Source organism: Stereum hirsutum, assembly GCF_000264905.1.
Source record: "Stereum hirsutum FP-91666 SS1 unplaced genomic scaffold STEHIscaffold_6, whole genome shotgun sequence".
In the NCBI taxonomy this organism is placed as follows: domain Eukaryota; kingdom Fungi; phylum Basidiomycota; class Agaricomycetes; order Russulales; family Stereaceae; genus Stereum; species Stereum hirsutum.
Window position 1 is genome coordinate 217883 of NW_006763136.1, and position 24390 is coordinate 242272.

Consider the following 24390-nt stretch of genomic DNA (forward strand, 5'->3'; position numbering starts at 1 on the left):
CCCCTAGGATTTTCACAAGACCCCTAAGGAAAGTCACAGTCCGCCCACTACTTTACGACACTGGTTCGACAGTACGGCCAATGTAACAAAAATCGAAGAGCCCAGCTTTGTGTACAAGTTGTCGGGAGCATGGAAGTCCCATCCAAACTGGACAGCTTCAGAGACTCAGTCCCAGTTCGCTGTGAGCAGTCGTCTAAACACGGCTGAGTCTCCTCCTTGTCAGCGTTTGGTGATGTGAACGCCAAGAACGAGAGCAAGATAGGCATGCATGGAATCGTGTCCAACACGCAGCGAAGGTTCGAACGCCACCTACACGCAGCAAACGCCACTCAATACTCAGTCTGTTATCTGAACTTCTATCTCCAGAAATACTCCGGGAGTGAGCAACGTTCATTCTCGCAAGTGACAAGACCGAGAGTTTCGTGTGCGGTGAGGGAGCCTCGTTCCCGCAATGGAGTGATGCAGAGGTGCATAGGTGAAGATTAGGGCGATTTAGATAGGGACTGTCCAACTTATTGCAAAGAAGGAAGTGTCAGGATCGAGGGCTTGCCTTTTACGAGCAATGTCTGTTGAGCACGATGCCGGTCACCCAACAGACACGCTGTCGTGAGACCACAGTCCGAGTTGTGATCTGAGTTTTGTCAACAGGCTATACTTCCCCATACAACGCCGGCTTACGGAATTGTCGACTTGTCACTCGTCCGTGCACAGCAAATGAAAAGACGAGCGAAAGGGGAACAAAAGCGCACCTAAACGCCGGGTCAGATCGGGATGAGATCGAGTCTCCAGATCTAGAATGGGACGAGTCTGAGTGTGGCACGACTGCTGGGCGAGGCTCGAGCTCGTCCTCTTCGGCGTTCGCAGGCTGATTGTTTCTTATAAAAGAACCGTGTTGGTCCGAGTGTGCATTTTTAGGGGAGCATGTGTGAGCGATGGAGGGAGGGAGGAAGGAGTGACGGCCTCGAGGATGAGAAGAAGAGGGTGTGGCTGTGCATGCGGTTGGGTAGAAAACGCCACTGGAAGCGCCCCCGCAACGGCTGCCCAGCCGTCCTTGCCAATCCCCTCTCTCCTATTACATTACCACCACCATCATCGTCTACCCACAACGATTTGCCTACAACAGTCGCATACTCCCGCGTACAATCTTCAATTACCATTATAACGCACATCCCACGAATAAATTTCGTAACAAATTATAATCCGCACATGACTGCCTCGATGAACTCCACGAGCGACTCGCAACGCCGTAACGACATCACGACGCCCACGCTCTCCCTCTCCGGCATCTCCAACAACCTCTCCAAAGCACCCCTAACGCACTTCATCGACCGACCCATCCCAAACTCCTACTGGGCTACTCCTCTCCTCCTCGCCTGCGAATACCCATGGGCCCCAACACCACCCTTGCTCCGCTTCATCCCCAAATGCTCCTCCAAACCACAAACCGTCACGCAGAAACTAGACCTCCTCCTAGCAGCAGGCGTACGCACCTTCATCGACCTAACCGAAGCGGGCGAACTCTCGCCTTATTTCCCGCATCAACTCAATGAGCACGTTTCGCTCGCAAATATCGATACCTCGAACCCGGCACAGCGGATCGAATACCATCAGTTCCCAATCCACGATCGTTCGCTGCCCGAGTCCGTAGACTACGTCTACAAGATCCTCGACGTCCTCCGAGACAACGAGAAACGGGGACGGATCACGGTCGTGCACTGTCGAGGCGGGATCGGTCGGACGGGCTTGGTTGTTGGGTGTTGGTTGGTCGAGTGCGGGGTGGCGAAGGACGGGGACGAGGCGTTGAGGATGATTGCGGAGGAGTGGAAGACGGTGGAGAAGTGCAGGAGGTTTCCGTGCTCGCCGGAGACCGGCCCGCAGTTTGAGTTTGTGAGGAGTTTTGCGGCACATCATGAGGAGAGGGAGGATAGTCCGCTCAGTCATGAGGTCTCGGCGGCGTTGACGGGACAGGCGCATTGAGATTGAGGGAGGATGCGATGGAGGGGCGTGGTGTGCGCGAGGGATGCGTGTGGCGAGGGGACGATGAGAGCGTGGGATGTGTACGCATTGGGCTATTGCCTTTGTGCGTTCTTTATCTCCTTCTTTATCCGATATTGTATTGAATTGATCCTTCACCAGTAGAATTCGCTATCCGTCTATCCGTAGCACTAACCTCCGCCTCGGTCTCGTCCATAGAAGTCACTCTCCGTCTGTCCATATTTTCTTCCTGGACTTCACTCTATTTGTCTCCATACATACGTCGCACATCGCACATCGCATCGACCTGGATGGTCATCACCGACACTTCTGATCCATATCCGACCTGTCGTCTCATGATGCCGTTCTGTCTCTGTCTGTATCAATATTTTATTATTTCTTTTCCAATTCTATCTCGTGGCCAGCGTCACCTTTTCCCTGTCTCGTCTCGTCTTCTCCCCCCCCCCTCTCCGATCGGGAATTATTGAGGATTACATGACAGGCACGCTAGATGCGTGATTCCTCTTCTTCTCCTCCATTACCTTTTTATTCTCTGTCAATCAACGAACTTCTTCAGCCAAGCTCCTCTGGACAACGGTACGATGACATCATAGGACCTCCTTTTCCTTTCTCGTTTCCATCATCCACATCCGGCTCTCCTCTTTCCCTTTCCTCCGTGTCTTCCCTTTCATCCGGGTCACCTCTTTCCGTTCCGTGTCGTCCCTTTTTTCGTGTCACCGCCTCTCCTTTCCGTATCGCCGCTTTGACTTTCCTCTTCCGTACTCCGATTTCCATCCTTGTCTCGCATCCTCTCACGCCTCCCCTTCCTTCCTTTCTTTCTTGTCGTCGATGCTCCCAATCCCATCGATTGATCGCCTCCTGCCAGGCCGACTTAGTGCCGCCGGTTCCTTCCTCGTTTGTCGATGCTCGTTTCCTTTGTCCCTCGTCGGTAGTCGTATCTAATTTTCATTCCCGTCTGGCTATGTACATAGTAAGTAAGTAGTTTTCATCCTGTCTTCCGGAATAGATGCAGTTCGCAGTTCTCAAGCTTCAGTGTGAAAGGCATGCACTCGATTGCAGGACGAAATCTAAAAGAAGGGACTGATGGACAAAGTGCGAGGTAGGTGTGGCTTAGTGTGGCGCTCGAGTGGCACAAGTATGTTCGACTTCTTGATCTGGGATAAACGTAAGCGCTTAAGCGTGAGCTTGAAGAACAAAGAGATTATGACCATGATTGTGCTTCTTGGGCTTCTTGACTCCCTCGCAGTTGGAAGGCTGGAGAGTGAAAGGCGCCGGTACGAATGTGCAGTGAATGATCGGGAGTGAGACACGCGGATGTGGTGATCGCGACTGAAGAGGATGGTGAAAGGAAGAGGAGAAAGGAGCACGACAAAGGAGGAAGAATTCAAAGCGGTGGTCACAGCACGCACGTATGAGGCACGTTTCTTTTCGTGTCCTTCCTTTGACGGACCAAACTCCACATCCAAGAAAGGAATAAAATTCAAAAGATTGTCACAAAGGAATGTTTGATCAGATATCCACGCGCTCTTCCACTGTCCACACCCGCCCTCCCATCCTCTCGAGTGCTTTGTCCACCCTCCATCCGCCATACTATAAATAGCGGACAAGAGTCCACCAGTAAACCTCGGCAGCCTCAACAGCGATCCCAGCTCCCAGCACCACCAGGTGCCCACTCACCCGCCTTAGGGCCCCTTTCCACTTCTGCACCCTCGCTCCCGAGTATCTCCCACCGATCATCTCGCGAAGGTACCCCGCCTCGGTCGCCAACAGGGGCAGGGAGATCCTTCCTCATCGCGCCAACCTGCACGTCGCATCACGACCTACCGTGTTGAGGCGACTCCGGCTACGATGCCCACCCCTATCGCGTCGTCGTTCCCCACACGCCGTCCATTCTCACCGTCGATGCAGCGTCAGCGCTCGTACCCTCCACCCTCGCCGACCCCGCCGCAACACTCGTACCCTCCCGCGCCCATGATGATCTCCGAGCCTTATGCACCTTCGCCTCAAAGGGTCGCCAACACGGACTTCACCCCCCGCTACGCCAGTCAGCTCGCCACGCTGCGCATGAGGAGCATGGGCTCGTACGATGGCTACAGGTCGTCGACGGCGGGTTCGATGTTGGCGTCGTTCGGAGTGTTTGACTATTCGTCGTGGTCGGAGGGGGGTCGGTGGACGCCTGAGTCGTCTGCTTCTCCTATGCTTCCGCCTGCATCTGTCCACACCCCCGCGCCTGCGACTGGTCCAGTCTATACCGCTCCGGAGCCAACGACACACTAAATCAGCACTTCTTAGTCAGTGACGTTACTCTTCGCATTCGCGAGTGAGAGGAGAATCGTCATACATACCTCTCGGTCAATACTCCAAGAAGCGGAAGGTTGTCTCTCTGAGAGTGGTGGAAATGACTACCAATGGCGAATATCCTCAAAGGCGTACTCGAAGAACCGACCATAGCCAAATTCGAAGGGGGCAGAGAAATCCAACTCCGCAAACCTGGCAGCTTCGACGCCACTGTCATCGATGAGGGGCATCGCAAGGCCAGACGGAACCTGCTCGTTCACATCGGGGATGGTGAACTCTGCGTGCGAGCTCCCGTGCGCGAGTGGAGGAGTCAACGAAGCGTTGGTGGTCTGGGGACTAAAGCGGTCGTTCAGAGTGGAAGCAGGAAAACCCCAAATCGCGGAGTCATGGAACGAAGGCGTTGGCCATGGGATGGGAGGAAGCTGGATACAGCCAGCGGCCTGCTGTGAATGCGACTCAGAGTACGAGTCAAAGGCCACGCCCTCAAACTCATTCGACTTTGGCGGAACGGGTGTGGTTACGTGGGTTGGGCGTTGGTTGGGTACGGTCGGTGGATGAAGGGTGTCCGCCGCGTCGTCCTCGTCTCGGTGCCACTGCCTGCACTGGACGCGATAGGGATGGTTGAAGTTGGGAGTTTGGGATGCGGAGATCCGGGTCTTGAGGGGCGACGAACGAGGACACAGAGGTTTTCCTTCTCCATTCACCCTCCCCTTCTGAGTCGGTATCTCCGTGTACCTCTGGCTTCGTCCCAGACCGTCAAGCACCAGAGCCGGTCAGTCGCGGGTTCGGATTGGACGTAGCGGTCGGCTTGGGGGGTTTTGGGACGAGGTTGATGGAGCGGGAAGAGGGGTCGCTGGGTAGATCGACTCGCGGAGTTCGGGAGCGTCGTCGAGAGCGGTGATGGATATGTGTCCAGGGCTTCGGGCGCGGGGAGTCTGGAGAATTTAGGAAGGCAATGAGGGTGGGCGAGTATGATGTAGCTGTGGAGGTGGGCTCTGAAGACGGTGAAAAGGAGTGTTAGAGCGGTGGATGTTCTAGTTTATCGGATCTGGGTTGGGGAACCTGAAGAGACGAGAGCTGGAAGTGAAGGCGCTTTATATACCTTTTTTAGGGCGGTGTTGAACGACGAATTTGGGTGAACGAGATGCGGTTATTGTTCGCTCGGACGACAAAGGAAAGAAAGATAGAAAAGACTGAAGGGGGAAGACAAAACGAGCTTTACCATCCTTTCAACGTTGGCATCCACAGACGCGACCGCTTTTTGTTTGACGAGAAGGACAATGAATGTTATCATGACCTAGTACTTCCATAGAAAGATGAGTTGTGAATTATCATTTTTTGTTCTCTTCGTGTACATCTCGACGACCCTGATGGTTCATCAACGGAAGTTGGTATCAGCATCACCTCCCATCTATCCTTCCTTGTAATACGTCAGCATGCAGGCGAACGTATAGTGCGAGACGGACTAACTCATGTTACGGTCATCGTATCGGTAGGCGGTGATCACAAGTCATGTCTCGCCCTGGGGCTCGCCAGTCTAATCCTTTCGCCGAACTGCATCCATCCAGTACAAAGCACGGACAAGCAAAATGCAAAGACAAATGGAAGCAAGATAAAGAAGGGCATACCTTATAAACCACGAAAGGAATCGGAATGAATATCACAGCCAGCAGCGCGAGCAACGTGCTCGCCCAGCCGACCCCAGTTTGTGATACATCTGTGTCGCGAAGAGCGGGAACACGGCGCCGAATGAGGAGCGCATAAATGCGTTGCCGGCGAGGACGGAAGCAGCGTAGGTGGGGTATGCGTCGCTCAGATAGTTCAGCACTGCGACCTAGAAGCGGGCATCCGATAATAACTGTTTAAAGACGTATAAATCATTCACCACGCGATGGACTTGGGAGGGAGGAACCCACGAAGAGATACAAGGCACCCATACTAAACAACGCGCTCCCGATAATTGACGCGATCCACGGCACACTCGCTCGTCCTGTCCAACCGAAAATAACCAACGCCACCGGAATCAGAAACGCGCCTATGAACGCGAACGGCATCCTCTCCTCCGGCTTGATCTCCCCCTTTTCATTGAACTTCGGCCCAAGAACGTAGTGCACATACGCGCAATACGGCGGAATGGCCATCAGCGATCCTACGAGGATGCCGATGAAGCTCAATCCCTCGATGGGCAGCGAGAAACAATATATCTGACCGAATACGACGGAGAAGGACTCGAACCAGGCGTAGAGCAGGCCATAGACGAGGCACATGTAAAGATTGAGGACAAGAACAATCGGTTCTTGGAAATTGAGCGCGAATCCGCGTGCGGTAGAGATGACGATGTCGTACAGGAGATGGTTATGCTGCTCGGTGAGAAATTCAGTCTGGCGACGGAGGTTAGGGAGACCGGTGAGTCGGCGGAGACGACGTGTGCGGCGATAGAGGATGTTGGCGTGGCTTGTCTCCGGGAGGAAGAAGAAAATGATGACGAGGGTGAACCCGGAGAGCCATGCGAGCTCCCATATAGTCCATGTCCATCCCTTCGCCTGAGCGGCAAAACCTCCGATAATAGGACCTGGAACGAAGTAAACACATAATATATTAACGTGACCGACGATGAAGAGGGAGATGCCAGACGTCGGAGAGCAGTACTTACCCAAAACTGGGCCACACGGCCCCGTACCTGCCCAGACAATGAGCGGCTGTGCGCGTTTTCGAGCAGAGAACATATGCGAGATCGACGCGCCACCGTTGGCAAGTACAGGAGAGGCAAAGAATCCAGTCAGAAATCGGAACGCAAGCAACATGCCGAAATTGACGGATAGCGCAGTGGGGACTTGGAGGACGACGAATATGGTGAGAGTCGGGATGTAGATCAAGTTGAGGCCTAGCTGGGGTATCTCGCTCATCGGGCCCCACAGCATTGCACCGGCTCCGTAAGCGCTGTTCGAGGTGGTCATGACGAAGCACTTGGTAAGAACGACTGGTGAAGACAGCAGTACCGACATGGTTCACTCACAAGACGAACAGAGTAAGTCCGACTGTGGTAGCCACTTGACTGACGCCAAATACGACCATGATGTCTGGGATCCCAGGAGAATAAATCGCGCCGCCGATAGAGATTGCGATTGTTAACAGACAGATCAGGGCCGTATCGGTCCACTTCTTCGCTGTCGACCAGTTCAACGGGTTCTACGCAGTATGCATCAACTTGAGATGATCGAGAGATCATGGGAGATTATAGCAAAAGGAAGGAGATGTACTGCAGGATCGCCCTCAGCCCAACCAATAAAAATGATATCCTTCTCGAGATCTATCCTCCCATTTACTGCCCTCTCACCGTGCTCAGGAGAAATACGTCGGGTGGTAAGCAAGTTCCTAGACTCCATGCCAGAGAACGGATGTCGAGAAACGTCTGTTGCCTCGGGTGAAATCTCGTCGAGCTCGCCATGTGCGATGTCTGGAGCTGTGTCCGCAGCTGGAGCCTGAGCGAGGTCAGTGGGAGCTGAGTATTTGCCTTCAAACACCGCTGGGGTGCTAGGGCTTCCGTCGGTGATGATGTAGGAATACCAGGGATCTGAATCTCGTTCTTCTGGATACAACAGGACGCGATTGTTGGTCAAAAGACGGAGTAATTGGCCGAAAGGTGACTCGCGGATTGTGTCCATGACTGCGATGACCGACTAGACAGAGGGTGATCTGATGGTAGACAGCCCGAGAGAGGAGAGCCACCGTAGTCCTCAAAGTGAAGGTCGACCAGTAGCACAAGAAATTAGACTTCCTTCCCTCTACCTTTCAGAGATAGCTATTGTCGAGTGGGTCGGATTCCGCTCCCAATCTAGCCAGTGAATAGATCGACATGTCGCCGCCAAGTGGATCCTCATGTCAATGCCTCATCCCACCTTGGAATCAGAGCAAGCCCTCCTGTGATACTTATTCTATAGCAAGCGGGGATCTCGAGACGGGCAGATGTGGATTAGGAACGGGCTCATTTCGCGAAAGCGGGAAAAGACGGATGAACCATGGATGGGAAGAACACCCACAAGTAATCCACCAAGGAGCTGCAATACGAGCGCTAGCTGAGTTCTCGAGCAGTGCGCCCAATATATACCACGCAAAAACGCGGTGTAGCCCACATCTGACCCACGTCTGCTCCGGCCTATAAGAAGAATGACTTGTGGATACTATTGCTTGCTCACACAAGGCAACCGTCGCGTGAGGTATACAACGTCCTCGAGCCACTGGCACAGGCCAAGAGGAGTGGCGACGCCAGAGTGGTCCACAAAAGTGAGGCAAAAGAAAGAAACTAGAAATTCTGGATCGGGTTATATGGTGCCATAGCGTCTTGAGACGGGAGAAATATGTAAGCCTTTTAGGTTAGAAACGAGACGTAGGAAATAAGTGTGCGAAGAGATTTAGTAAAAAGCGAGTGCTGTCTCGATCGGTGGCTGAAGTCAGGTTGTGTAGGCTTTCCATCGAGGGGAGATGCTTCGGTCACAATATTACCTTCACAATATTATCTTTCCTTTGAAGAACAATGATAGAGTATACCACAGACCAGCCATTGTTAACGTTGTTGACAGGAAGAGATCGTCGTCGGGAGGAACAGGAGACGCCCACGTGGTCGAAGAGCATGAGTGTCGCCACGATTGGTGCCACACAGTGCGTACCCTAACCTGAAGACGTGGTTACACGCTCTTTGAACGCGTAAAGATTGCTTGGCATCCTCTGTCTCGACGCACCTCCAGTGCGAATTCTCCAACCCTCATTCATTGTCGTTTTTCTTTCACATCTCAGGTCTGTAAGGTAGTACCAATTCGATACGAATATTGTGATCCTTGGTTACCTTTGCGATCGACGCTCATTAGGGCCATACTTTAATATTCCATACAGGCTCTGTCCTTTCCAGCACCCAATAGCCCGAGTCTTCGATTCATACTCAAACGCAGTTGTATAAACGACTCTAAACTGACATGAGTAGTCATGATGACTACAAGTCATCGAAGGAGGCATTTGTCTCTGGCATGACAGGCTCCTCCGTTACGCACATCAACCTAATTTCTCTGGCCGCTCTCGTACGCACTATCCTTACGCTGAACGCATCGAGAAACCCCGAAATAATAGAACCATGAAGTCTTCAATAGCCCTCTACTCTGCACTTCGCTCTCGACTGCCACCAAACAAACTTCTACCCTTTCCCCTCTTGACAGAATTCTGCCTCCTCATCGTTCCCCTGATCCTTTCCACGACTCTCTTCGCCTTCTCACCCATTCTTCTGTCCTCCATACTGCTCATCCCGGCAGTCCTTGTGCTCTTCTTCGTACCCAGAGCCGAATCTGGAACACCATTGCCCTCAAATGCGGACGTGTCGCCCAGGCCATCTCCGACAATTCCCTCGAGAGGGCTGAGGAGCAGTTTGGATGGGGTAGGGGTCGTGGACGAATCGAATCCTTCTAGTCCAGCTAGGCATGTACACTTTGAAGACGAGACGGAGACAAGTAGGCTGGAAAGAATTAATAGTGCAATTGTGACTGGGGGCGAGGAAAAGGGAAACAGAAAAGGAAAGGGTGGTGTGGCGATTACTCCGCTGCCGGCGCTCAGCACATATAGAGCACATATGATGCTGTTGACCATCATTTGTATTCTGGCCGTCGACTTTCCCGTATTCCCAAGAGAGCTAGCGAAGTGCGAAACTTATGGTGTATCGCTCGTACGTCACTTATCTTGTTCCTCCAAGTACCTGGGGGCTACATGCCCCATCGTGTACCTTGGTTGTGTCGGCGACGCTGAACTAATATTGCAGTTCCGTAGATGGACATTGGCGTAGGGTCCTTCGTGTTCTCGCAAGGCCTCGTCTCCGCTGCTCCTCTCCTCAAAGACCCATCTTACCTCTCCTCTCCACTTCTTCCAAAACTCGTACGAACGACGCGTAAATGTGCACCCATCATTCTTCTTGGGCTCGTACGAGTACTCCTGGTCAAGGGGACGGAATACCCTGTATGTTTTCTTTTCTCGCGTTTATGAACGGAGCTGTTTGCGTCACTATCCATTATGTGGTACGTTGCTGATCTGTGTGGCACTGTGGCTTTGTTTCCGACAGGAACACGTCACTGAATACGGCGTCCACTGGAATTTCTTTCTCACTCTCGCGACAATACCTATCTTGCAAATATTATTGCATCCTTTCATTATGTACATGCCTATCTCCCTTCTTGGGGTTATTGTTGCTGTCGGTAAGTGGTTCTGTCTCTGACGCCCTCTCACTCCATAGCCACCCACGGACCTTCCGCCTCATCCGTATTTACCCTCCTTATTGAACTTCTACTCCCACAGCCGATCAAGTATTGTTGTCATCTGGCCTTACGAACTACGTGCTCAGCGCACCCCGTCAAGGGATCATCAGTGCCAACAAAGAAGGCATCGTGTCCCTCACTGGTAGATTTTTCCCATATATCATGTTCACTTTTCTGCATGTCTCTAACAAAACATCTGACTATGCAACAGGATACCTCGCGATCCACCTTCTCGGGCTCTCAACCGGTACATTCCTCCTCCCTCCCTCACCCTCGTATTTCCGTAGGCGTCAACAATCCTACACGAAATCCCTCTCTCAGGCGAAAAGTTTCTCTACGTCGAGTTCTGACGTCACGGCTGGAATTGAGAAGGCCGACTACCTCACCCATGGGCCGGATAGCCCAGCCGACTCGTGGTCAGCAGTAGGCCAAGCCGTAGGAGACGAGGTTGGAGAGACATATAGGGAGAACGATCGAACGGCTACAGAGCTCGCTTCGTATGCGTTCATATGGTGGACGCTTTTGGGCGCATGTTCGTTGTTGGGTGTCGGTGGCGGAGTCAGTCGTAGGATGGTATGTCCCATCATGATTTATCTTCAACAATTCCCTCTGCTCTCTTAGTTTCGCCCCTTTCCATCTTTTTCTAACATGTTTTTATGTCTTTTCTCAGGCGAACCTTCCCTACGTCGCGTGGGTCGCAGCGTACAACACCTCCTTCATCCTTGGATACCTCCTCCTCGACCTCTACTTCTTCCCATCCCCGATGCTCAAATCGATATATTCACCGACTTCGAAACTGAAACAGCACGGCCCTAGCCATAATAGCCCGAACTTCCACATACCGGGGACGCCTGTGGTGTCGGGCTATCAACGGCCGACATCACCCATCCCCGCGCCACAGACAACGACGCCGAGACCACGGTATGCGAGACAGGATAGCGAAGGGAGGCTGTCGGTCGAAGAATATCCACAGCCGGTGTTGGTGGGGGGAGGGATGAGAGGAGGGATGGTGGGTGGCGGAGGAAGAAAAGGCGGATTGAGGAGGATGGCGTGGGGACAGGTGCAGGTTGGGGCACCGACGTTGTTAGAGGCGATCAACAGGAATGGACTGGCTGTGTTTTTGCTCGTGAGTCCCTATTCCCGCGCCACCCTCGCATTTCTTTTTGTTCGGTTGTGTCTAATCGACGTATGTGGCACTTTATAGGCAAATCTCGCAACAGGACTCGTCAATATGACCATGTCGACGATGTATGCCAGCGATACGAAGGCGATGGCTGTGCTTTTGGGGTACTCGGGTTTGGTGTGTTCGGTGGCGTGGGTTTGTAGGGGCAGGAGGCTGTGGGTCTTGTAGAGGTCCCCTCTTTCGGGCTTGTGAGTCTCATAATGAATTGTTTATTGATTCTAGGTCGTCGTGCGAGGTCGTACAGACATTACTGTTGTTTGTGCTTGCGACTGGGTCGCTCTGTCTTGCGTATTTATCCATGGTAAATGTTGTTTCTTTGAGGTTATCACGATATAGTTCATTTGACAGTCAGAATGCATTTTTCATTGAAAGTATGGACAACGATGAGGACCTCGACTACAGCTTTCGCACCGTCTTGATGCTAATCCGTTTATTGAGGGCGCCGATGAATCGGACCTCTCGCATGCTATCGGAATTCTGCGATCGCGGCTCCCATATGTCCGCATGATACTTACCACGGGAGAATACCTCTTCTGAACTGAGAAGAAACTCGTCAATCAAGCCTTGTTCCGATAGACACTGGTACCACAAAGACTCGGTCAGCACTAGAATAGGGTCTGGTTTGAGAAGAATACGAAGTTAAAGAAAAGGACTCACTTTCATCGCATCCCATAACCAGCAAACGGAGCTGTTTTCGCCTAGACGCGGCTTCACGGCCACACCCTGCAGTATCTCCTCCAGCTCCCCCCGGTCCTTCAATTTATCCTTCAAACCGAGATCTACTACAACAAGAAGACTGTTCTTCCGTGGATCGTATGGTACATTGCTCAGCACAGACTCGGAGCCTTCGTGCACACCATCCTTTCCGTAGTTGACGAGCGTCTGGGGTGCCAGTGGGTCGGTGGCGGAGGAGGGGTTTCCAGAGATATATAAGAGAGAGGTTTTATATGGGCAGTGTGATACCATTTCTGGGTTGAGTTCTATTTCTTGGTTTCCCGGTATGTCACGAAGAAAATCGAAGAAAGCCAGGTAGAGGCAGGATTTGGTGGCGTCGGTGAGGCAAGGATCTGACAACATTGAAGCGTGAGCAATTGATTATGATCTTCGAACCCATATAATATGATAGAGAGGAGATACAGACATTTCATAGTGGACTCAAAATAGGGTGCTTGTGGTTCTTGGGCAGGGGAGAATGCGGTGAGAGGCAGAAACGCCCTCACGAGCGCTTTTATAGGTGTTAGGCAGCTGCGCGCCACATCAACAACAAAAACATGGTCGGAACAAAAGAAGGTATAACAGGCTTGTCTATATGACGCATTAACACCGAATAGGGCACAATACAAACGTGTTCGGAAGAACAAGGCCTTCATCTGTATCTGGCTCGCATCCGAAGACACACGAGCCCGGTGGCGTGAAATCCAACCTCGGGGTTAATGTAGTCTCCTTAAGCAGAGTAGACGGCGTTCAACCGGCGGGTGCGAGGATCACTCTGTCTGACGTCTGCTTTCCAAGAGGGTGGCTTATTGAGTGGGGGGTCCCTTCGAGCCGAGCCGCGCCGCCCCAGAAGACCCTTGAAGGGACCCACTCTGTAAGCCACCCGCTTGGAAACACGACTAGGTTAATGATTAGATCAGTGTTCGATACGGTCCTCTATGGGTGAATTAAAACTGAAAGCTATGATAAGTCTATGGTAAATGTCTCTCCTGGGCCAACCTCTAGATACAAGGCACGATCGTCATCCTGGATTTCCCACCGTCTGTGTTGCAGGTTGGGATTTCTTGCCTGCCTGTAGGACTCCGCGTCTTGGAGGGTTCGTCAGTCGTGTCCGCGAACGCAGCCCCACGCTTCCAAACGTCCTCTGCAGTACCGAATAGTGGCTTGATGGCGCCTTGCCTTGACAAAAGCTGTGTGAGATGGAATAGTTGCCATTCAGCCCGCAATGGCTCTGAGTAGACAGTCGGGGGAAGAACTTACCTCCATGGCGTCCCAGGTCCAATAATGTAACCGAACAGCGCCCATTCTTGGCTTCACGCGCACACTATCCAATAAACCCTCCACTTGCACTCGGCTTTTGTATGTGGAGCCCAAATATACCACTGCACGAAGCCTCTCCTCTCTGGGACAGCATTTCTCCTTGTACAGATCGCAGGATATGTATTTGAACACGTCGTCACCGTCTTCGTCCTTGAGAGTAGTCGCTAATTGAATCCCATAACGCATGAATGCTTTGTTAGGGATTGGGCCACCCGATGATGCTCCGTTCGAGATCCGAAGAAGAGCAGTATCATATTTCGTTTCAGGCTCGGCCACTGGAGGCAGGTCGTGTTCTGTATCAAAAAAGGCCAAGTAGAGACGAGACTTGTCAACTCCGAGTGCTATACGAAAGGACGAGCGGATAGTGTTTCAGCTTTAGGCAAAAAAAAACTTGAGAGTAATGTCGGAGACAAACCTGCCATTATGGCTCGAGGAGACGGTGCTTGTCGTGATTTGTTCATGATTCAGAAGAGACGGATAAGGTAGATACGACCAATGCGAGGGCTTTAACAAGAATTTAGACTGGGATGGTTTCGGGTGACAGAGACAATAGACGTAAAGAGAAGAAGGGCGGTCCGCAGAACGAGCAGGGCTGTGTTCGTTACAGCTTTGACACGGAACGTGGCATTATTGACACGATCAAAGCACGGATCTCGATGTACGCCACACGGACCCGAGGCGAGTTTGGTTGTGTGAAAGCGTAAGTCAGAGACATAAGGGTCTATCATCTATTAGACGGCTAGTACAGGCTGAGTATCATGATGAGCATGCAGTAATTGAGCATCATCATTGTGCAAACTCAGGAGCCCACCATGGGAGATGCCGATAATTCGCACTCCGCGAGCTGCTAAAATTCCTTGTCCTTCCAAACTTCTACGACAATCATCACGCTTCACTGTCGGTTTGACTCCTTATGCCGCCATACAAAAGGTACGGTTTCATGAAGTGCTGTTACAATGCTCTTGACGAACGAGGTATCCCAGTACAGCAGAGTCAGAGTCCCGAAGTGCGATACAGGGCAAACCTAATCTCGCTCAATTGCAGAAGCTCAGTAGGCTCGAACTGTGTTTGTTCAACGCGAGAGTCTTCTTAGGGGTAAAACGATACAAATGGTCGGCGACCGCTATTCGACTCAACCAGAATGTCATTGTCAAACGTGGTGACGCGAACCGCGTGCGGCTCACCGACGCCATTACTATGGACTTCATCGCACGACACACCTCCATTCCCGTACCTCGTGTGCATGATGCTTTCTCTGCTCGCGGAGAGACTTGGCTTGTGATGGAGTACATAGATGCCCCCCTTCTCATCAGGGTTTGGCGGAATCTAAGCGAGCACGAGAGACTTAGCGCCATGCAGCAGCTGAAGGGTTACATCGACCAGCTACGCTCTCTCGAACCTCCCGAACCCGGGAAGGTGCAGGCAGTTGATGGCACTGGCTGTATTGACTCGAGAATGGCGAGCGAGCCTTGGGGTCCTTTCCATACAATCAGCGACTTCCATACCTTTTTCGGCCACGATTATGTGCGCGAGCATTATCCGAAGTACCACAAAAGCTTTGAGAAAACTTCTGGGAGGGTCTATAGGACAGTCTTTACGCATGGAGATCTTGGGCCGCACAACATTCTGTGGAAGGACGGAAAGATCGCCGCGATCATTGACTGGGAGACTGCAGGATGGCTTCCGGAGTATTGGGAGTATACGCGGAGTTATTCTGGGAGCCTGAATACGCCTAGTTGGTGGAAGTTGTACGAGCAGGTCATGAATCCATACCGGAGGAGCTAAGGGTTGAGCAGGACCTTGGCTCAGTGCTCACACGTATTTGAGCGTCAGACGCGTGTACGCATTCGAGGTACGCGCACGGCCCTTATCCAATTCTTATCGTCAATTGTGTTTTGATCCCTTTACTGCCATGTCGGTATATTCTCACTGATTCTCGTCCTTTACCTAGATCGATGCTGCTCATTGACAGTGGACTTCATGTCTACTGTTCATCTCCATGAATAATCAGTGCAGTTGGGCCGTGATATCGTTGCAGTGCCACCTCGCATCCGCTTCTCGAGAATTAGCACACAATTTCTCAGCGCTTGGAGCGCAGTGAAACTTCATCAGCGAACTCCCGGTGGCTGTTTGCCGTGTAGATGGACCATATGGAACGACATACTTTCTTGGTGATGACTTTCTATTCAAACTTTATGAATAGCCCCGTTTAATCTCACTCTTTTTTCTTCTCATATCACCCGCTAGCACCATACAATAAGTGAGTTGTAGTGTCCGGTTCCTTTCCCTTCAGGTAAGCTTCATCAGAACTACGAGCGCTTCGTCAACGTCGTCTTCTTCGTGATCCAATCATCGGTACATCGATGCAGCAGATATCTATGATGGTGAGGTTCAGGTGCCAGGACGGTGCTGTTTACGCCTACGGTCATGCTTCTGTATCAGCATGGCTGTGCAGCGCTCCATCTCGATTGTCTTTCTCAGACACGCTCTAGTTGCCATTCGAACCATAGACGGCTCATCCCTCTCACCGTCTAGTCAAGCTCATGCTCAAATGTCCGGCCATGAGACTCGAGAAGCATGCCATCAGATGGCTATCGCACCTAAGAGAAGGCGATGAGCAGCCTATCCCCTGAGAGGCTGGAAGCCGATGATTTACGGGTCCCTGGCTATAAGAAATACAAGACCTCCCTTTCGATTGTACATCTCCTTCCCCACATATGTCTGATCAACCTTCCCTTCAAGAAGTCGTTTTTCAGGTTGATTTGTGGTATGTCTGTCGAAGCTTCTGTCTGAATCAAGGGCTGATTATCTGGAGTGAAGGTTGATTACGAACTATGCTAGCACTGCAATAACTGGTACGTATCTCATGATCTTCCTCCGGCAATATTGGACTTACAGAGAAGGCCTACTCACTGGTACGACTAAAGCTCTTTGGCTCCTAGACTACGTTCAGACCCTACACATGGAAATAGGAACTATTTGGCGCAGAAGGTTGACCGCAACCACGGTCTTATTCCTCATGAATAGGTATATCTTCGTCGGTTACTTGGTATCTATGGTTCTGTCAAGCCTTCCTGGTTCTTCCACCGATGATGAGTGCGTGGTTCGGTTTCTTATAGCTCCGACTGTTGTTGACTGAAAAACGTGTCTAACAGGTGCAATGCAATATTGATTGTATTATTCCTCTGCGACGTCCTGGCGATCTGCACCACCTCTGGTATGTTCTTGTCTCAACACATCAGCAAATAATCTTATCCAAGCTTGTGCTGATGAGCTACTCTCACAGCCCTTTTCTCTCTCAGAGTGTATGCTATATACGAACGAGATTCCCGTGTTCTTTACGCAGCAGGTCTCTTTATATCCGCGAGGGTGACATTGGCTGTATTGGTGAGCACTTCTACCACCCCTGTATTGAGGTATCAGATACCCAATCAGAGTTCTTCGTAGAGCGTGCATTTGGATGATCGCGCATCTACGAAAGGGTCTCAGTACGAAACATTCTCTCGATGCCTGATCCACATCGTCTCCCACGTTCAACTACATTCTAAGTATGTCCTGCAGACTGTGTTATACCTTGTCCTGAAAGTCTGATATATTATACTTTTCTGCAACAGCCGTAGGCTTATCGACATGCACATATATTTCTAGTCACGGAGCTGACCTCACAAATGCTTTCAGTCAAACTCGGAGACAACTTCGTTGCCCTCGCCTTTGACGCTTCGATCTTCGTCCTGACACTACGGAAGACGTATGGCCATGCAATGCGAATGCGTCGCTCCAATCAAGTGAGCATTGCAGAGATACTTCTCCGTGATGGTGAACTAGTTTTTCGATAGTTAGATTTCATCAGATGATTTGCTCACTTCCACTCTATCGATATCTTCAGGCGTTTTATATTTCATGTGAGCAGCGGAAATTTCTCTATATGCCAGGGTTCTGATATGCTCACGCTGTCGATGGTCGTAGGATCATGTTTATGATCGGTAGCTTGAATGCAGCCATAAACATCGTAGGTGACAGTCAAGGATCACCTGATTGTCTCACTTTCATCTTTTGAATATAGATTTCGACCGTCACCGATGGCGAGGTAAGCATCTTAACTTTGCGGACCTCACCCATACAGTACTCAATTGACTCCACGTACATTATTTCTTAGCTGTCGTCTCAAACTTCAAACTTCATCGGGATGATTGCACCATTTATCTCAGTGTGAGTTACAACTTTCTTGCTACAGAACCTTGGCCACTGCATAATCCCTACCTGAGACTCTTTGTTCTAATCAGGCTGCCTAACGTCCTGGTCTCTCGTCTTGTACTCAACCTAAGAACATTCGATGAAGATGGACCCGTCGGTCCCCGTTCGTCTCATTTTCGGCGTGCTGGACGCAGATACGATGAAGATCACCTTACCGAGCCGACCTTTGCACAGAACAGGTTCCTTGGAAATATCGGGGCCCCTCTTCGCGTCGCTGACGGTGCTGATCTTGACGAACTTGTCGCTGAACCACAACTGGACCAAGAGTCCGGGACTGCCGATATCCAAGAAACAAATCCGGTGCCGCTTATGGTGCGTACATCGAGCATAACATCTATCGGTGCTGGAAATATGGAGAACTAAACCCACTATTTTCCAGCCTTCGAAAGGCCATCGACGCAGTATGCCGTCCGCGAGCTCCATGGAGCCTCTCCTCTTTGAACCGTTCGTATGGGATGGTCCTCCGCCACTTGCTCGGCCTGCTCCGAGTCATGAGCCCGCCTATGGCTCTAGTTATCCTGACTTCTGATATTCTTCTGACCCGGTACCGAATTGCGGGAGCCGTGGCGGCGAGGTGCGATGGTGAAGGTTTTTGTTGTCGAATATCAGAAGTCACAGAACGATAGCGTATCGAGAATGGTCCGACCCACACTGCTACAAATCGAAACAATATTTGCGCAGATCTCTTGCTAGGATGTGCCGCGTAACATGCGTTCTCGGCACCGACTGAGCGTAGGTGTCAATGATCTGCGAACCGTCTCTGCTACCCTCTTCACTATCCAGTCTTTTCGACAAGAAGTAATGTTTGCCTTACCGATAACGTTTCGCCGCAGTAAAGAGAGGCGATTCGTGCGGTGAAGCATAGCCTCGTATGACAATCCTGACCACCCGTGCAAGTTCCCCTGTCGAGTTCCAACGGATACTCAACCCATGACACGGCCTCAGTACTGGTTCGGGAACGCCGACGCTGTGTCGGCTGCTCGCAACGCCCGGAGTCAGAATTGTTCAAGTGTCCAGAGTTCGCAAGCGATACACCAATGACTCCACCTAACTCTGACCGCCAAGCAACCGAACCGAAGCGCGCACCGCCACACTTCACCTAGATAATTTCGTCACAACCCCGTTGGTACATCCCTCACTACACCTCTCCTAAATCAACCACACATACTCCATAGCGCATCTCGAAACGCCACCTATGCCTCGCTCCAAACATCACAATCCAAAACTCGAGATGGCTCACACCTGGTCTTGGGAGTGCGTAAGACAGCGGGGAAACCGATTGGATAGGTATCGCCAGAGAATTAATTTCCACGTCGCGGAGGAGCACAAGCCTACTGGGATATCTATGAAGGCGAGGATCAGAGATGTGAGTATCCGCCGTTTCGAGCCTAAGGCCCTCCGTTCATTTTTTCCTCTCCACGAGACTGACTGGGTTGGTCTGACTCTTGCACAGACACGAGCACGTTGGACGGCAGTAGACGAGTTTTATATTCCTCCTGATCCGAAATATAACAAGCCTCCGACGCCACACGAGATACGAGCAGAAGCGGCGCGCAGGAGAGAGGGCGGTAAGGGGGACGCAGATTCGGAGTTACTTCCTGAGCTGGACAACGATCCAAGGGACTTGACGCTCGAGGGTGAGGGGGAAGAGGAGTTGCAGAGGGAGGCAGAGGCAGAGATCGCTCATGGCGTAGCAGACGAGGTTTCGGCGGAGCGAAGACGATACGACTCATACGAGGTCTCCCTACTTGACCTTCCTCGAGGACGTATTCACCGCAAGGAGAAGAAGACCACGGGATCGAAATTTGATGGTGATTTCGAGTGGATAGGAAGGAATCGTCGTGAAGGATTGGGCGACGAGTGGGAGTTGGAGACGATCGGTGAACGTGAGGCTTGGGAGGAACTGGAGGAGTTCCTTGACGAAGACGATTGGGAGGCGTTGTCTGACGACTCGGAGGCGAACGAGGTGGTGAGAACTGATGGACGGGGTCAGACTGTTCGAGAAAGGGCGTTAACATATGCTGAGAAGGTACGAGGGAAGGCGGGATGAGCGCAGGAAGTGGATATCGATGTGGCTATCTTTTTTGTGTTGTAGCCTGAGCGGTATAAAATATCAGCTCGAGAGACATGAAAGATAGAAAGGCACGTACGAGCATTCGATCACAAGTTTGATCCATATGCTGCCCGGAAAGTTTGGGGAGTGAAGAGTAGTGGAAATTTTGTCGATAGCCTTGCTGAGATACCCCGTCAAAGGATGTAGGCGCGCTCCATCACATTCAACGCGTTGAAAGCGAACCGAGAGATGGGATAGGCAAGTTCAAGCGTTTTCTGAGTAGTTGATATAGAAGTCTGATACCAGAGAAATGAACCAAGCGGATGGGGAGCATCCTCATCCAAAGTGGGCCTGCCTTGACTTGCGATCATCGTTTGACCTTACAAGATCCTGTTCAAGTGCATAGATGTGTACTGTCTCTATATAAAGATGGATGGTCGTTGGAAAAAATAGAAGGGCAGCCACTGAATTGATCGTCGTGGTCGACATGAAGCTTGAATGAGCGAGGGTCCACGATCTCGAGGATGGCATGCGGGAGCTCGATGAGAGAATGTGGCGCGCCACTGTTCTGGAGCCCACAAACAAACACGACCACGACAGCAAAAACAAAGCATCCAATGTCCAACTCTATATACACTACAATGAGAGACGCGAGCAACGAGCGTAAGCGTAAAAATACAATACATACAGACGTTCCAAGGATGAGAGGGGGATATTACTCGTACCATGCGCTGGCACAGACCGCGAGACAAAAAAAATCCTACACGAATACTCTACACCTACCCTCCGCGCGACTATCCAACTGTCATTACCGCCCCACCAGAGATACTCAGATACCCGAAAGGATCACAAACTCTTCTTCCCGATCCGCACGTTCCCCTCAAACGGCAATCCCTGCAACACCATCCCCCGCATCTCCTTCTCCCCTCCTCCATCCCGTCCATCACCCTCCTTGTCTTTCATGTCGCTGGGGGCGTCGCTGGACTCACTAAGTAACAGCCCGTCGATACTCACAACCACGCCCGCTACGCCCTGAATGCCCGCCAGTGCGCCTTCTGAGCCTCCGAAGATGACCTGAATATCAATATCATACATCAGCATCTCATCTTTCCACCCGCCAAAATCCCGGATACAACATGGATAAAGAGGAGGGGACATGACGAGAAGAAACCCACCTTCCTCACAAACTTCCCGAAATCGTTCTCCCGGCCAGGCAAGACCTCCAACGGCACATCAACAATCTGCGCGCTCACGTACGTCACGCTTCCTTCTTCCTCTTCCTCTCCATCCCCATTTCCACCTTCCCCATACCCCCCGTCCGCATTTCTGACCTGACGATCTCCTTGCTCAATGCTAGAATTAGAGGAAGCGACCAACCACTCCCCCGGCCTGATATGCGCGAACGCGTTCGGCGGGATCGGGCTCGGAAGGGGTCGTTCGGGGGGTAACGGGGGCGCTATCATCGTTAACGTGTCCTTCGCACTCATTCCGTTCCTCAGATATTCCTCGAAAGTGTCCTGACCGTCGAAGTCAAAAGCTGCCTCGACGGGGTCAGCATCGATCTCAAAGGCCGGTGGGATGGAATGACCATCGAACGAAACCGAAACCGAAGAAGGCGGAACCGCCCCATCAAAAATCAGCAGATCCGGCAAAACGCCCCGCACGTCCAGACGCACATCGAGACCTTTGGGAAGGACGACCTTAGCGAGGACGGTTCCGGATTTGACGACCCAGTTCGTGGAGATCATGCTCACGTCGTCATCGGGGCGAACGTCGGAGGGGGGGAGTGATTTGAGGTCGGAGTCGGAGTCGAGGGAGGAGAGATGGGCAGGAGAGCCAGGCGGCCGAATGACCATGTCTTTAATCGTCACGTCCCGCAATATGCGCGGTTTCGGGACTGGAGCGGGGAATGTCGTTTTTATCCATGTTTTCTTCGCTTTCTTGCCCTTTCCTTTCTTCCCATTCCCACCACCTCCACCATTCCCACCTCCACCGCCGCTGCCATGGTCATGATCGCCAGGAGAAGGAGAGGGAAAGAGCGGCGAAGAGATGAGGATGAGGGAAGGTTGGGAGGAGAGGTAGGTGGATAAGAAAGCGGAGAGGGCTCTGGATGCGTGTGCGCTCCTTGCGTTTGCATCCACGCCTGTCTTCGCATCTGCATCCACACCTGTCTTTGCATCCACACCTGCATCTACATCTCCATCTCCATCTGCGGCTGAGTTCGACGCTCGGGCGGACGAGTCGACAGCGGACAAGGAGGATTGAGCGAGCGCCCCAGGCAGCGGAAGTAAATACCCCTCAATCCGCAACGTGAAATTTCCCTGCTCAGACGCGAAGGCGGACGTGACCTGCAGAGGTGCAGTCTCGACGTAGGCGATCGTTAACGGTTCGTCGTCTTCTTCGTCTCCTTCCACTTGTCCCTTCTCGTACCCCTCCTCGTTCTGTCCCGCGTGGTGGATGCTGGAGTTGGAGTTGGAAGGAGCGGACGGAATAGCGATAATAAACGGTAACGACGGAACCGTGAAATTAAAGAACGGCAGCTCCGATCCAGTAGTATTAGCGAGCGCAGGAATGGGATTGAGGACAGTCGCGCGAGCTGTGATGAAGAGATGGGCTGGGAGGGGGGTCGGTGGGTCTGTATGCGGTGGTGATGATGACGAAGGAGGAGATGACGGGGCGTTATGCGATCGTGGTGAGCGTGGTGCAGGAGGTGGAGAAGCGACGGTAGAGATGTGGAAGGATTCGAGGGAGACGAGGTGTTCGAGTGTTGGGTACGATGTGGATTGGCCTTGGCCGGGGGTGGGGAGGCCGGGTATGCGGGGGACTGTTGATTGATTAGGGAAGTGTTAGTTTTAGATTTTTGGGTTTGTTTGGAGGAGAAGATGAGATGGGGATGCGGTCCGAGGTTATATTCATAGATATCATAACACTAGCCCCACCGCCTCAGAAAAAATACTTTTGGTGAAAAAAAATACATTGCTTTATACCAGCTTGCCTACCCGGAAGCGAACAACCCCCCCAACGGCGAATTCACCGCCATCCACGCCATCCCAATCCCGCCCATCGCACCCCACCGTCCCCAATAAGAACAATACTCACTTTTCTGCCTCAACACCCCCCTCACATCCTCCACCGTCTTCTCCACTTTTCCCCTCCACCCTCTATCGCCCACGCCGCCCCCGCGCACCGTCACCTCACTGACATGGACACTAGCGCTGATGGAGCCGTCTCGCCAGCAGGATTTGGCGAAGTCGAGCCAGATGGAGGTGTTGGTTGTGGGTTGGATGTGGAGGGGGAGGGAGAGGGGGGTGAGCCAGGAGAGGTTTTGGGAGGGGTGTTTTGGGGGGGAAGAGGTTAGGGGGATGGAGGTTGGGGGGAGGGAGATGGAGGCGAGGAATGTTGACGTGTTATTTGTGTTCGGGTCTGAGGAGGCGGAGGAGGAGGGGAGAGAGCGGAGTGTGATGGAGGAAACTTCGATGGAGACTTCGCCGAGGGTATCGATCCCCCACCGTCCGATGGACTTCCAGACCCCTCGTAACCACCCATCTTCGTCTTCGTCCTCTTCTTCATGAAAACCCATAAGACCACCCGCGTCCACCCCGACCCGACCCTGCACTCTTACCCAAACCCCCTCATCCTTCGTAATATTAATCACATCCACACTCTCCGGCCCGATCCACACAACCGACCTCGCTAGCGTCTCCTCATCGAGAGAAATGGACGATGCGCGAGCTTGGTAGGAATATGCGAGGAAGAGGAGGGAGAGGAGGACGAGGAGCATGAATATGAGCGTCGTGAAGAAGACGGTCCATAGCGTTCGTATCAGACGTGCGCGTCGAGAATTACTCGTCGCTTGGAGGATGGAGACCTCCTCATCGTGAATCGGGTTGTCCCCACGAGATGGTGAGGAGGAAGGACCACGGGAGGAGGAGGAGGCGAGGAGGGGTGTGGTCTCGGAGGGGGAGGTGTCGTAGGCGGAGACGGGTGCGCGACCTTTGCCTTTGTCTTTGGCAAGGGATGATGGGACGGTGGTTGTGTCCATCGTGAAGCGGACGGTTGTCGCTGTCGTCGACGACGAGCAAGACTGTGACACGACAAGAAGCGGATGACGATGAGGAGTTGTGAAAGAGCCAGAGAGCGGGGAAAGAGCGGTGACGCCACACGCCTTTGAGTTGCCGATATCCACGTGGTAAGCACGCTTCAAATTCAGAAATCAACGAGAAATGTTGTCAAATATTGGTGTCTACATGTATTGGTCTTAGTGCGATTCCGAGTCAGCAAAA

General features: G+C 52.1%; 9 protein-coding genes across 9 annotated transcripts; 6 read left to right on the forward strand and 3 right to left on the reverse strand.

Annotated features, from left to right (window-relative positions):
• Positions 1-1218: 1218 nt before the first annotated feature.
• Positions 1219-1977, forward strand: STEHIDRAFT_56451 (phosphatases II; the record flags this gene model as incomplete). The annotated part of the gene is made up of 1 exon (XM_007303176.1): positions 1219-1977. The coding sequence occupies one exon, from the start codon at positions 1219-1221 to the stop codon at positions 1975-1977; it is 759 nt and encodes a 252-aa protein (XP_007303238.1).
• Positions 1978-3843: 1866 nt separating this feature from the next.
• Positions 3844-4272, forward strand: STEHIDRAFT_156041 (uncharacterized protein; the record flags this gene model as incomplete). Its single annotated transcript, XM_007303296.1, has 1 exon — positions 3844-4272. The coding sequence occupies one exon, from the start codon at positions 3844-3846 to the stop codon at positions 4270-4272; it is 429 nt and encodes a 142-aa protein (XP_007303358.1).
• Positions 4273-5796: 1524 nt separating this feature from the next.
• STEHIDRAFT_130568 (MFS general substrate transporter) lies at positions 5797-7958 on the reverse strand (the record flags this gene model as incomplete). Its single annotated transcript, XM_007303297.1, has 7 exons — positions 5797-5847; positions 5922-5979; positions 6009-6127; positions 6210-6865; positions 6947-7233; positions 7310-7482; positions 7554-7958. The coding sequence occupies 7 exons, from the start codon at positions 7956-7958 to the stop codon at positions 5797-5799; spliced, it is 1749 nt and encodes a 582-aa protein (XP_007303359.1).
• A 1460-nt stretch (positions 7959-9418) lies between these two features.
• STEHIDRAFT_167921 (uncharacterized protein) lies at positions 9419-12084 on the forward strand (the record flags this gene model as incomplete). The annotated part of the gene is made up of 7 exons (XM_007303298.1): positions 9419-10000; positions 10102-10287; positions 10391-10523; positions 10624-10725; positions 10795-11156; positions 11254-11709; positions 11788-12084. 7 exons carry the CDS (start codon positions 9419-9421, stop codon positions 11932-11934), a joined length of 1968 nt encoding a protein of 655 aa, XP_007303360.1. The 3' UTR covers positions 11935-12084.
• A 1397-nt stretch (positions 12085-13481) lies between these two features.
• Positions 13482-13986, reverse strand: STEHIDRAFT_156044 (uncharacterized protein; the record flags this gene model as incomplete). The annotated part of the gene is made up of 2 exons (XM_007303299.1): positions 13482-13670; positions 13741-13986. The coding sequence occupies 2 exons, from the start codon at positions 13984-13986 to the stop codon at positions 13482-13484; spliced, it is 435 nt and encodes a 144-aa protein (XP_007303361.1).
• Positions 13987-14997: 1011 nt separating this feature from the next.
• Positions 14998-15626, forward strand: STEHIDRAFT_130569 (kinase-like protein; the record flags this gene model as incomplete). Its single annotated transcript, XM_007303300.1, has 3 exons — positions 14998-15324; positions 15364-15508; positions 15559-15626. The coding sequence occupies 3 exons, from the start codon at positions 14998-15000 to the stop codon at positions 15624-15626; spliced, it is 540 nt and encodes a 179-aa protein (XP_007303362.1).
• Positions 15627-16517: 891 nt separating this feature from the next.
• On the forward strand, positions 16518-18729 carry STEHIDRAFT_167922 (uncharacterized protein; the record flags this gene model as incomplete). Its single annotated transcript, XM_007303301.1, has 13 exons — positions 16518-16567; positions 16621-16655; positions 16728-16896; positions 16956-17017; positions 17087-17187; positions 17248-17350; positions 17479-17616; positions 17687-17702; positions 17767-17809; positions 17864-17887; positions 17957-18009; positions 18084-18366; positions 18434-18729. 13 exons carry the CDS (start codon positions 16518-16520, stop codon positions 18581-18583), a joined length of 1227 nt encoding a protein of 408 aa, XP_007303363.1. The 3' UTR covers positions 18584-18729.
• Positions 18730-19249: 520 nt separating this feature from the next.
• STEHIDRAFT_167923 (uncharacterized protein) lies at positions 19250-20104 on the forward strand (the record flags this gene model as incomplete). The annotated part of the gene is made up of 1 exon (XM_007303302.1): positions 19250-20104. One exon carries the CDS (start codon positions 19250-19252, stop codon positions 20102-20104), a length of 855 nt encoding a protein of 284 aa, XP_007303364.1.
• A 597-nt stretch (positions 20105-20701) lies between these two features.
• STEHIDRAFT_138902 (uncharacterized protein) lies at positions 20702-24149 on the reverse strand (the record flags this gene model as incomplete). The annotated part of the gene is made up of 3 exons (XM_007303303.1): positions 20702-21181; positions 21283-22931; positions 23207-24149. The coding sequence occupies 3 exons, from the start codon at positions 24147-24149 to the stop codon at positions 20954-20956; spliced, it is 2820 nt and encodes a 939-aa protein (XP_007303365.1). The 3' UTR covers positions 20702-20953.
• Between the last annotated feature and the right edge of the window lie 241 nt (positions 24150-24390).